At 41.3% G+C, this 13,517-nt stretch overlaps 1 protein-coding gene across 1 annotated transcript in view; it reads right to left on the bottom strand.

The window, feature by feature from the left end:
• Ublcp1 (ubiquitin like domain containing CTD phosphatase 1) overlaps window positions 1-7,850 on the bottom strand; it is a 16,722-nt gene extending 8,872 nt beyond the window's left edge. The window contains exons 1-7 of the mRNA XM_005368175.3: window positions 7,769-7,850; window positions 4,994-5,191; window positions 4,146-4,237; window positions 3,711-3,796; window positions 3,517-3,632; window positions 2,059-2,157; window positions 126-163 (exon numbers count right to left, since the gene is read on the bottom strand). Of these exons, the coding sequence (XP_005368232.1) occupies window positions 126-163; window positions 2,059-2,157; window positions 3,517-3,632; window positions 3,711-3,796; window positions 4,146-4,237; window positions 4,994-5,147 (585 nt within the window). The 5' untranslated portion in view covers window positions 5,148-5,191; window positions 7,769-7,850. The remainder of the gene's footprint in view (window positions 1-125; window positions 164-2,058; window positions 2,158-3,516; window positions 3,633-3,710; window positions 3,797-4,145; window positions 4,238-4,993; window positions 5,192-7,768) is intronic.
• Window positions 7,851-13,517: the final 5,667 nt, after the last annotated feature.

The following is a 13,517-nucleotide window of genomic DNA, read 5'->3' as shown; positions in this document are numbered from 1 at the left end:
CTCGAACTCACAGAGATCCGCCTGCCTCTGCCTCCCGAGTGCTGGGATTAAAGGCGTGCGCCACCACCGCCCGGCTTCTAATGTGATTTTAGAACATGGTGAAACGGCTTGTTTCTAACACTTACTTTCATTTTAGCTTCAATCCACTTCATATTTGTTGCAGCTAAAACATGAGGAATAATACAATACACATGAAAAGTTTGAGTTTCATTTTTTTTAAAAAGAATTTTTCTGAATAAATAAACTTTCTAAGCAAGACCACAACTTTTAAAACATCATAAATAATGGTCCCTAATAGACTTACATTAGTATGTCTTCTAAAAAGAATAATACTTAAACCACAGAGGTAACCACAATAAGTAAAACCCAAACTCCATTTAAACCAGCCCTGCCATTATTCTTTATTCATTCCAAAGTAATCTGAGAGGTGTGAATCTCAACTTTCTCTGGCAGCGGATCCAGGAAATGCATAAGCACTTATGGTGTCAGCATAAACATACTTATGGTTTGTGTCAAAAGTCTGTGTGGAAGACTAGACAGCTATGTCAGGCTTAGCAAATGACGCTTCTTAAGCCCAGCATCTTAAACCTGAGACAAATGTAAGAAGTCCCCTACGTTACATTACATGTCTGCACCAACACAATCACTGACACAAAGGCCAATCGTCATCTTTCCATGCTCTCCTGGTCTCAGCTTACGCTTTACGTGCAGAATTGATCGGTAAAACTCCAAGTTTAGAGAATGTGGCATTTTCAATGAAAACAATTGTAAAGAAAAGTTAACTAGCAGCTGTTCTGTACAAGTGATTTCCGAATGAAAAGCGAGGAGACACAGAGTAAAGAGCTCTTCACTGTTAAGGCATCACTGTGTGTTAGCGACGGTGCTAGTTACCAGACCTCCACCCAAAACAGAGATCAAAGTACTACTTCCAGGTGAAGACAGGGAGGCTCACAGAGATTAAATGACCTGCCTGACTCCACAAAGGACACCACTTCCTTGCATATTTAGCTCTAAAGTAAGTATCCCTTTTCAACCTACAGCCATAAAATAATTTACCAATAACTTATATTAAATATATTATATAAAAAAAAGGTTCTCTAAACACTAATGTTTAAGTTCTTTTCTCTGATGTCATATCAGGTGGGAAAAAAATTGCTTCAGTTAGCTCTCTTCTCCCAACTTCAAAAATGAAATTACCACACTTTCCCTTGTTTTTAATCTTACCAGCTGTGAACTAAGCGTCAGTGCGCAAGGGATATACTCTCCATTACAAGGAAAGGACAAAGAAAGCTTACAGACTGCAACCAACGATCCGGCTTCTCATCAAATACCCACTACTATTACATGGGAAACTTTTATATTTGATGGAATCTTATTCCGGTCATGGTAACTCTCTGATTATGAAACTGCCAAGAAGTAATTTCAATGTCTGCATAGGGGTGGGATGTCTGCTTCATTTACCAAGAAACAGAAAGACATTTGTCAACCGAACTCAAAGTGTGACCTTAATACAGCAAGCTTCTGCTCTGTAGCAAACTCATGATCTACCGTGTGTCTACAAACTCAGCATCAGAAAGACTGCTTCTGGCATGTATTAACTTTCCCTTAGCAATTCACACCCTTCTTTACTCCTGTCCAGCTACATTGCTAAGATATTTTTGTAAAGAAATGTCTGTCTCCAAATATTTTTGAAACTAGAGTGAGAAAATAAGAGGAGGTATTATGGATTAAGGGCTGGGGATAGAGCTCAGTGGCAGAGTGTCTCTAGCATGCACAGGGTCCCTAGTTCAAGTCCCAGCACTGCAAAAAACAAATGAATAAGCACTTTTATTCTAACATAATGGCCCATTCTTGTCCTATACTCAACTATCTTCTTACTATTAAGAAAATATACATGTACTTCATATAATAACGTAAGGAAGTCAAACATTATTTTAGAAATTCACTTAAAAAACATTCACATTTAAACAAATCTTTTCTAGTAGTGTTTTGTACAGTAAAATAATATAAGTAACAAACTTATTTCCATGGAAAACTAATTAAAAAAATTAGGCTTACACCAAATAACAATGTCATAATCTTCATATGCAGATGTTAGAAATTCATGAAGATAGGGTCTCATTAACTCTACCCCAGTCTCTGCACAAGACCTATGATCTAAAAAAAAAAAAAAAAAAGTGGATCATAAAAACAATTATTAGTTTATTATCAGGGACAAGTACTGGGCAGAATGAAGTTATTATAAAAAAGTAACCTGTCATGGGAGAGAATACACACAACTGCACTGCACAAAGCTTGAGGCTGAAGGACACTGAGGATGAGCGGATGTTTTTGCAAGGCACAGAATTCAACGCCCTTGAACTGCAGTGTCAAAGGATCAATTCTATATAACACGCAACGAGCGACACTGACAATTCAGACTTAAATGGACCACTGTATTTTTTTCATCTAGTTTGAGTATTTTTCTCAATAACGAACAGTAAGCAAAGCCCCCCATTCTCACATATACTCATCATCCTAAGAAAATCAACAACATCACTGCACAACAAGTGCAATCAGTTGATTAATTCTTAAGCAAAGTGCACATTAAGTTATAACACATGCTCAGGGTTACAAGCAAGAAAACTTCACTATCAGAAAGTATATATTTATTGCCAATACTAGAAGATGAAACAAATGTTTTTAGTTTTCAATTGACATGGCTAATTTTAAATTTAAGAACCTGAATATATTTTAAAAAAAAAACAAGGGTAAAATAAAAACATTATTTTTTAAAATAGCCTCATTAAAGTGTCAATCAGGGTTAAGTTGGTTAAATTATAACATCCTTTGCCCCCACAAATAACCTATGTGTGTATACAAATATTTTTAAGCATGTGGCTTGGTCGGGGTTTCTACTGGTGATAAACCACTATGACCACAAAGCTCCTACGGCTCTCAGGTCACAGTTCTATATGGAGAGCAGGCAGAGCAGGAACCCAAGGCAGGAACTGAAGCAGAAGCCATGGAGGAACACCACTTGCTGTTCTGCTCCCACAGTTTATTCAGCCTGCCTGTTATAGCACCCAGGACTACGAGTCCAGGGAAGGCACCACCCAGAGTAAATTGGGCCCTTCCAGATCAATCACCCATCAAACGCACCACAGGGCTGCTTACAGGCCAATTGTATGGAGGTATTTTTGTTTTAATTAAGATTCCTTCTCCCAGACAATCCTGGCTTGAGTCACATTAGCATAACAACCGGCCAGCACAATATATATTTAATTCAAAGCAATTAACAATAACAAAAAAGAAACACACAAACACACTAAAAAGAAAAATTAAAACATTAAAAGCGGCCATCTTTGGCTCTTAAAATTATAGGTAATGCCTTCTTCGCTTATCTATATTTCCTAGATGAATGATTTGTTTTGATAACAATAAGGACGCTTTCAAATACTTCGTGTGGACATGGAGTTGCCGGGAGGAAAATTGTTACAGGTAAAAGAACAGCAGAGTGTACCTTAACGGACTCACCAAATAATGTATAATCGACATCCAGCACCAGAAGCTTCTTCCCTTCCCTGGGAGGGTTCAGCACTTCCACTTTGTACTCCTTGACTCTGCGAGAGATCTTCAGTAAGTTTTCTTCCCTAACAGAAAAGGTAAGATCAGATGAAAACCCCCTCTCTTCGCACATAACAATCTCTTTGAAGGCCAAGAGCATTTACCTATTTTCTACTTCAACTATTTCATCTTCAATGTCAAAGTCGTTGATGACATCATCATTGTCAGGAGGAGGGCATAAGACGTCTTCCTATTAAGACAAGCAAGCTGTGTTTCGCCGTAACAAGCACACATGTTGGCAATCTCAGCTCAAGCACAGAGTGTGGGAAAATCTCCACTGTTAATTACTTGTTCTGTAGGCCCCTGGGCAGATCTGATATATTAAATTTTACACATAGGCTATATATACTTACAACTAACTATATACTAAGAAGGTCCCCACTACCTAGCTCTGCTGAGTTAATACCACATTCATCGTGCAGTCATTTTTCACCGATCATGAGATGGAAAGTTTTAACACATTAAATTAAAACTATAACAGTACAGTGTCTATTGTAACACCTTCAAAGAGACATATGGTAACAAAAGTAAACATTTACCAAGCTCTCCTCACGAGTTCCCATCATCATGATTTTAGTATTTGGTTTCAGTTTGAGAGCTCCAAGCTTAACATCATTTTCTGCAGGTTTGCCTACAATACAAGCAAATGACTGTTTTCTCACTAAAGTTCAAGTGCTGGTTCCACTATCCCATTACATAAAAGCCAAACATCAACAGGTCTGATAGTATTGGGTTTCTTTTGTTTCTTTCTTACAGTTAAAAAAATAATAATAATAATCCTACTACTGAATATGTACTTAGCATAGTAAGTCATTAGTAATACAAGGATTATCTCCCTGAGTCCCATCTGGCCTGGCAGTGGACCTACCTAAGCAAAATCAACTCATGTTTTATTGCTCAAGATAAAGATGGCACCGTGCTAGAAGCCTTGAAGCCGTGCTAGAAGCCTTGAAGCCCCAGACTAGACTATAGATTCTCTAGTACCTCAAACTCACCTGTCAATGACATAAAAGATCCAAATAAGCTAGCCAGGGACAATGCCAATAAACTAAGTATAATCTCCACTTCTGAAACAAAAGACGATTTGGGAAGAATACAAACCCAAGTAATAATGAAAGGTAAATCACAGATGCCAGAAACAAGTGACTCTCACGGGATTTCTGTGTCAAAGCCTTAACAAGCAAATACCAACTGTCAGGGGAGCAAAGTTATCCAAACAGTAGCAGGATTTTCAAGTAACTGTTCATTATCCTTATTTTTATCACTGAAACACTTTTAGGAAACTCAAAAAAAAAAGTTTCTTTTATTTTAAAAAAAACATAAACCATAATAGCAAACAGGAAAACCCATAAACACCAGTGTAAAAACCTCCAAGTGGGAAGATTACCTTTAACTTTGAGCCCCAGTAACTTCTGGCGCTCTGGGAGCACTCCTGTGAGGGTCTTGAGGAACTGCTTGAGATCGAGCACAGTATCATCTTCTGAAAGCGTGGTCACTGAATACTCCTGCCCACCCCATTTCACAATGATGGGGAGCGCCATTCTTCGCGCATATGAAGTGGTAGCTTTCTGTCAGAACAAAACACCTAGGAGACAGGCACACACACAGTAAGTGCTTGCAGCCTGAACCCTACTGTACAGTCTAACGGTGGAGATGGGTGTGCCTCCTGCAAAGGGGGCTCACAGAATCCCACACGCTACAATTTCCTTACTCATTTTGGCTTAAGGTTAGTATTTCCTAACACTCTTTCAGATTCTTCCTCTTGTTCACCTAGCGAACAACAATGAGCTGCCTACCCATCCTGCTTGGTTTGGTTGGGTTTGTGCTGGAGAGGCAAACCCCTCCACAGCAGACATCTGTGTTCATTAAATGGTAGAGAGGCAGTCACTGGGAGCACTGAACGCAGAACAAACTACCTGGGCTCAGACCCGAGATCTCCCACCTACTATTTCACTCCTGAAGTTACTCTGCTTAGCACATACCTTCCCTCAACTGTAGAACAGAGGAATGCTATTTGCATCTTAAGGTTCTTGGGATGATTAAATCGGTTAACATTTCTAACTCTACCTGGGAAGCACTGTATGTCTTAACTAAATAAATTTAAAGCAGTCCTAGATAATACACCATTATGTGCTTTATGTTTTACAAACTGACCAGATGTACAAAGACCATCTCATCTGGTAAAGGTATCTAATAACTCCAAGTGGATCTACAGGAGTTAAAGCCATCAAATTTCCGTTTCAAAAAACAAACCTGCTCATATAGATCCAACCATAAAAATGTTACATGGCAGCTGCTATTCTAACAACGAAATGCAAGTTGCTTGTCCCATGAATTTATAAACTTATTTCCTTCATTGGTTGGGGAACTGAGCTTTCTATGGCATTCTGCAAAGCTTTCACCTATGTAACGAAAACATTTGATTGTACAAAATCGTCACAACCTACTGCGAGAGAAGGTAAACCTTAAATGACAACCTGCAAAAACCTAACTTGGAAAGTCTGTCACCGTGCCCATTATAAAATATTAAGAAATCCCTACTCACACTGGCTTCTGCGGTTCCCTTCAGTCAGTTATACTTACTCATATGTTCATAATGTTCTACAGAAAATTTGCAGCAAGCCTGCTAATTGGGGAAATAAATGTCACTTTAGGCAGAATCTGCCCCAAACTGGAATAGTTATATATGTTATTTTTCTGTAAGACACAGAAATGGGAATGACTTCCTAAGAGTTAGGAAGGCATCTACCACTTCTTTTTGCTGTGATGGGCAGAGTAGCGCTTGGAGACCATGAGAGTGTTACCTCGTGGTTCCTAATCAAGAGCACCAACCTAACTGGAGAAGACTTCTTGGAAGTGCCATCAGAAGGTAAAGGAAATGAACGGGAAAGGGGCCTGATAATGTGTATCTTAACCAGTCTTGCTCTGCAGTCTCTGAAGCATGCTGAAACCTGAGCACGCCACTCCTCTAGACTCTTCCATGTTACTAGCTTTAGAAAAATCTGCCAACGGCATGGGCTCTATGTGCTTAGCAAAACAGAGCACAACTTCATAAAGACCTTCTGCCACAAATGCTGACTCGAAGCTTAGGTGAATGCCCTAAAAAGCCGAGCACAGAAAACGAAGGATACACACTTACACTGCTTAAGTTCCTAAAACGTCTTTTTTTAATTTTGGAATCTCATTTCATCACTACTGAGAATCATGCAGGACGTAAAGGCATGGCATTTTTATACTTTTTCTTATACAATTCTAATAGTTTATTATTACATAAGACCGTCCCAAATTGGGGATGGGAGCAATAAGGGGTAAGAGCAATCAAACTCAGAAGCACATTTTTATGGGATATGTAAAGAATATATATTTAGGTCGGAGTTCTGCCCAACATCCAGTGTTGGCTTTGCCTAGTCAATTCTTACCTCTGTCCCTCAGCCTGCCAAACCCTAAGAAGAGTCAATTCAAATTTACGTGTTTCGATAAGCGATAATACCGAAAGCACTTTGTAAGGTGCAAGGAGCTAGATGAGCCGTAGTAGTGAGAGAAGGGCATGCTAAACATCGTAACTGTCTCAATCTTCACCGTCCTGAACAGCTGCCCTCGCTGTACAGGCTAGAAACCTGCCAAAGAAGTCACAGCGACTCGCCCAACACCGCACATCGAAAAGCAGCTTAAAGGCGGCAATTTCAAAAGTAACAGTGTTAACTTTTCATTAAGCCCGGCAAGAGCGAGTGTGCGGTGGCGGGCTCCGGGCCCGGGCATCAGCCAGCAGCTGCCGCGCGGGGTACAGCTGAGACTGGACCGGGAGAGCATCCAAAGGCAGGCAGAGACCCAGACACAAACTGCCTGGGACGCCTTCAACAACCACCTTGAGGGGACGGCGAGACAGACCCAGCAAGAGGGAGGAATGAGGCCTGCGGGATGCAGAACATTCTAGCATGTGGGGAGCCCTGGGTTCAGGTGAGAAGGCCTGATGCGAAGGCGGCGGCCACGACCCGCAGCGCGCCGGGACAGGGGCCTCTGAGTGCCAGGCGGGACAGCCGCGGTCCCAGCCCGCCCGGCCCGTCAGCGAGACAAACCACGAGGCGCATGCAACTCGGTAGCACTCCCCAGCCGCGGCGTCGCCTTCACAGGCAGGCGGCCGCCGGATCCCGCGTCCCCTCACCTGGAGCGCGGCGGAACCAGCCACAGCGGACGCCAAAGCCGGCCGCAGCGGAACCTAAGGAAACCGGAAGTAAGGGGCGGGGCCGGAACCGGCGAGCCGACCGGAAATGTGTGGTTGAAGCCGGAAATGTGCTGTAGAAGAACAAGGGAACAGTTTGTTTGGTTTCTCTTCAAATGCTAAGCCCGGAGAGCCCCGGCCAAGCATCTCCAGAGAGTGACGAGAAAGCCGAATCTTTCCCAGACCAAAAAAAAAAAAAAAGACCCCCGGTTCCTGAGTGGCCGCTGGCCATTCTGCGCATGCTCCGAGTCCGGGTGGCTGCTTCGGGCCTGTGACGTATTTTTTCGCCAAAAGCGTGGGTCGTGGGTCGTTAGTGTTTCCATTCGTGCAGAGTTCTCTGGTACTCACGAGACTGTAGCTCGCGCAGCAGTGTCCTGTCCCGAATGAAAACGAGCAGACGGCCTTTGAGAACTGAAGACGAGACCTTTCTATAGCCACAAGGAGCCAGTAATGCTAATAATTTAGGGACCTTCGGATTTTATCCACTGCAGAGGAAAACTGGGGGTCTGGAAAGAGAAAGGGCAGGCCACAGTGACCTAGACACTCCAGGAACAAATATCTGTGTGACACCTGTGGTCCAGATTTGTGTCTCGGCTCAGAACCCCACCCACCAATACATGCTTTGCCTCTTCCTTAAATGCATGAATTTACAAAAGAATCTTTGATGTGATGAAAATACACGCTACTGAATTCGAAAACACCAAGAGACCAGATTCGATTTAATTCTAATTAGCTGAGTTTTTGTTTTTAAACTGTCACTGTTCTTAGTTCCCGTGAGCTAAAAGGGGAAGAGGGCGTTTAAAGGCAGGTTACAGTTACTTCATGCCTTCACAATTTACAGCCATGTAAGGAATTGGCTCACTCCCCCTGAACATAACGATAAGCAGGGCTTACCAGAGCAAGCGATTAATCATCTCATAGCAGTTTTACAAATCTGGGGAGGGAACAAGTATCAGAGTTGTTAGGCGCTTATGTTTTAAGGATTTAGAATGGGTTTCTCAAAGTTTTCCTTAGCCTTCACATACGAAAAAGTCTATCTGAGCCCCTTCAGGTGGCTGGGAACCAAACCTGGGTTCTCTGTAAGAGTCATGGCTCCAGTCCCATCTCAAGGGTTTTAACCCAATATCTCTTCTTGCTTTGTTTAGCTGCTAACTAGATGCTTGGCATGGCCTGGTTCTGTTTTCACCACCACAACGAGTAAAGTTTGTTAATCACCAACTAAAACACTTAAATGCTGCACCATCATTGGCACAGTAACACTTCCTGAGGAGGTTCTTGTTTTGATATTAGAAAAACCATGTTACCAGAGGTCTAATAACCTAGCTATTACCAGAAAATAAATAATAGTAGCCAAGTGTTTAATAGTATTTCTCAAAAAGAGAAATACTATTGTAGTGGAACAGTTTTTGGCCAACCTACAAGATGATTTCAATTCATCTTTTGGCTGTTTCTTTTTTGTTTTGTTTGCTTTTCTGGAGGTGAGTATCAAACCCAGAACATTACATGTGCTAAGCAAGTGCTCTTCCACAGAACTACCTCTCCAACCCTTTGTTTGAGACAAGATCTCCATATTTAGCCCTGCTGGCCTCAAACTCTTCATTCTTTGGCCTCGACCTCTCAAGTTCTTGGATTACAGGCATACATCAACATGGCAAGCCATCCAAGTTTATTTCTATTTAGCCAAACCTTCATGAAATGAAAAATACAGTTAAGAAAAAAACCTGGAGGGCCAGCTAGATAGTTCAGGGATCAAGGAGGTGTTGTGTGAAGTTTTGCTCTTGCCTTTTTGTGGGGCCCACCACCCACCTCCCAAATAAATTACACACGGGAGGTTTAGTCTTAGTTAGAAATGCCCCGCCTTAGCTTGGATTTTTTCTTGCCAACTTTTCTTAAATTATCCGGACTACTTTTTGCCTCTGGTCCTTTTCCTTTTCTTACTTCTGCATATTTTATCTTCCCTCTTACTCGATAGCTGGCTGGGTGGTTGTGTGACTGGCGCTTGGTGTCCTCCTGCCCTTCTTCTCGCATTGCTCCTCTCCCCTTTCTTGATTTTCTTTCTATTTGTACTCTCTGCTTGCCAGCCCCACCTGTCCTTGCTCCTGCCTCGCTCTTTATTAGACCATCAAGAGTTTTAGAAAAGCAAATAATCACAGTTTCACAAGGTTAAACAAATGCAGCATAAGCAAAAGCAACGTGACTTAAAATAAAATTCCCCACAAGGAGGCTGCCACCCAGCCTGAATTCCATTCCTGTGTCCCATGTAGAAAGAACCAAACCCTGCAAGTCTTCTGCCCCCGACTCCTGTGTGTGAGAAAGAGTATTACGCTCTCATGAAGTACAAAATTAATTTAAAAAATTAAATTTTAATTTAATTTAATTTTAAGAATCCACTTAGTAGGGATTGCATTGTATAATTATTCCTTTCTCTTAATAAAGGGACTGAACTCTTGGTGACTAGGAATGAATGCAGAGCTGACCTAGAAAAGGGCTCACAGCAGCTTACAGCAGCCAAGAAGGAGAAGCTATCTGTCATTTCTCCCTGGAGCCTCTCCTAACCCAGAGTAAGTGATTCTTGCCCTCTCCCAGTGTCTTTTCATTAATAGATGATCTGTAGAAGGCCTAGTATATGGTTGGTTGCCAGGTCTAAAAGACTTAAAAGAAATAGCCAGCTTTACAAAATTAGATGCAAAATTGCAGATATCACTATTGCCATCATGATTTTGTAAGAACAAAGAACATTTCCCTTTCTAAATCCGTTATCATTGCTATCCTGGTTATCTCAGCTTTTTTGAGAACTGTTGAATACCTTTTCCTCTCAAGTCATTTTTCTTTCTCTAGTGACTGTCTTATCTTCTCTCATAAGGCTCTGGAAGACACACACACACACACACACACACACACACACACACACACACACACACCTGCCTCCTTGTTTTTTCCCCCATGCTAAAAAGGGACTAGAATCTTCCCTAACATAGGCTGTCAACTAAGCCTGGCTAATTACTTCTCTTCTCTATTCTGCTTGCTTCCCCAAAGCAACCATTTAAAACTTATATCCCACTCAGACTTCAAACCTTCAGTTACTGCCTTGTTCTAGGCAGGTGGCATTGTCCCAGATTTTTAGAGGTTCTCTCCAAACCTTTTCACATCTATAAACTAAGCCCTGCCTGTCCCTGTCTTCACTTCTTTTGTTTCTGAATGAATTGAGACAGCTCCCTTCCACCCAAAACCCACCCTTGTTCTATGCTCTGGCTCCATCCTTCTCAGGAAACCTTCTGTAACTCCAGTGTCCCTCTTCCTTATAGTTTTAACTTCTTTCATGGGCGGTTTCCCTTCAGTGAGCAGTGTGTCTCAGTGTCTCGCCACCATCATTACCAGCCTTTATACCGCAGGTTAGGACTCAAAGCATTTGTTTGCACTTGTCTAAATATTACTTATTACTAAGTGTAAGCTACTCTTCAGCATGTCTTTGGAACATCATTAAAGGAACAGTCTCAGCCACTGTCCTGTAAGCCATGTGAGGAAACAGATGATGCTCTGTTCATTTACAGTCTTCATCTTAGAGCCTAGCATGAAGTCAGCTAAAGTGGAGGCTCACAAACTATGTGATGAATTAGGAATAACAAATGGTAAACAATGTGTATCTAATACGACACATGCATGCACTACTATATGTCAATGAGGGATTAAAGGAGCGTAAGGCTCGCTGCTTGGAATGCAATAAGTATTATGTTGGCAGGTTCTAGCATTTATGTGATTCAGTTTTTCATTACTGGGGCAAAATACCCAAGACAATCAACTTGAAACAAAGAAAAGCCCATTTGTGCCCAGTTTCAGAGGTTCACCACGTGACTGCTTGTCCCCACTGATCTGAGCCACTACTGGCACACAGGGTGTAAGAGAAAGTGATCTCTTCACCTTCTGGAAGCAGTAAAAATGACCTGCGAGTTGACTTTCTAGATCCAAAATAGCAGCCTTTAAAAAATCTATTAAAATCAGATGTTCTTACCACAGTTAACTTTAGTGAGTATACTTGAAAATATCTTATATGCATTAAATAATGTGTATATGTATAGACAGTTTGTATGTGATTTTTTTTTAAAAAAAGGTTTGTTTTGTTTTAGATAAGATCTCACTATGTATATCAGGTTGGCCTGGAACTTATGAACTGCCTGCCCCCACCTCCTAAGTGCTGCAATTGCAAGCGTGTGCCGTCATGTCTGTGTACAATTTAAATACACGCATAATAATAGATTTACAAAAGGTTGCAAAAAAGTCAGTTACATTCCTTACTCTTTTTGGCTTACTAATTACGTCTTCTTTACATGTAGTACATTACTTGTGCATATAGTTCTCCATCTCTTTATCCTATGTAAGGTTATTCAGCCACAACTTGAGTCAAGATCCAGAACTGTCCCATCACCATGCATGTCACCTGTGCTAATCTGTTACACCACCCCTATTCCTCTGAACCCCTAACCAGAATGGTAAGATGATGAAAGCATACAATATAAGCCTTTTGAAATTATAAGAGGGTCCCAGACCTTAGCGGGTCTCAGATCTTAACACAACTGCCACCATGATGGAAGTACTATTCAGGCTAGAAGACTCAGCGTGTAGACAGTAACACCTCCCAAAACAAAAACAAAGACCTAATTCATCAGAGTTCACCATTCTGGGAAAGTCCCTAAACTTTGCTTTCTGACTTCTACAGTTCTGCTTTTAGCTAACTGTTCTTGCTAACTGAAGTGTGTCAACCAAAGATGTGGGTTTTTTATTCTTAAGAGCTCACCCTGAGAAAGGTTCAGGACTATTTTGTGATCCCAAATACCTACTGTAGTTGAGGGTGGGTTAAAAAGGAACACTGGCCTAACACCATGTTTGAGTAGTCTTCCCTGGTGGATAATCCACACAAAATGCCCTTTTTATTCCACACAAGGCCTTGAGATCCATTGTAACCAGTACTTTCTTTCTTGACTGTGAACCACTGGTATAGATTTATCACAGTTTAACCATTGGAGGTTTTGGTTATTTCCAGTTGTGTGGCTTTTAGGAGTGAAGTAGAACATTTGGATGTGGTTGTTGATATGTTAAGGCTTAATGACTTACGTTCTTTTTTGGCCTCTTTTTGTTGTTTCTGTTTTTCCTTATCTTTCTCTTGTTTATTTCGATGTTGAGTGGAATTTCATCGTGATTTGTACATGGAGCATTTGAGCCTAGGCATACATTTTCGTGTGTGTGTGTGTGTGTGTGTGTGTGTGTGTGTGTGTGTATACATATTGTTTGTGGTTTTTTTCTTTCTGGGGGGTTTTGGGGGGGTTTTTGTTTGGTTATTTTTGTTTTGTTTTGTGGGGGTTGTTTGTTTGTTTGTTTGGTTGGTTGGTTGGTTTTTCCAGACAGGGTTTCTTTGTCATGGGACTAGTTCTATAGACCAGGCTGGCTTTGAACACTTGGAGATCTGCCATGCCTCTGCCCCCAAGTGCTAGGATAAAAGACGTGCTCTGCCGCTACCCCACCACCAGTTTATAGTCATTGTAACCGTCTCTTTTATGTGTATCAATAGCTATATGGAACAATGTTATGATATTTGTTTCTATCACCAAACAAAATTTAGAAATTTCCAGAGAAGTCTATAGTATCTTTTCATGTTTTGCGATTTCTGTTATTTTTCTACCCTTCCAATATTCAAGAT

This window comes from Microtus ochrogaster, unplaced genomic scaffold (assembly GCF_000317375.1).
Source record: "Microtus ochrogaster isolate Prairie Vole_2 unplaced genomic scaffold, MicOch1.0 UNK30, whole genome shotgun sequence".
Lineage (NCBI taxonomy): Eukaryota > Metazoa > Chordata > Mammalia > Rodentia > Cricetidae > Microtus > Microtus ochrogaster.
Note: the sequence above shows the minus strand (reverse complement) of the source record. Positions and strands in the feature narration are given on the sequence as shown.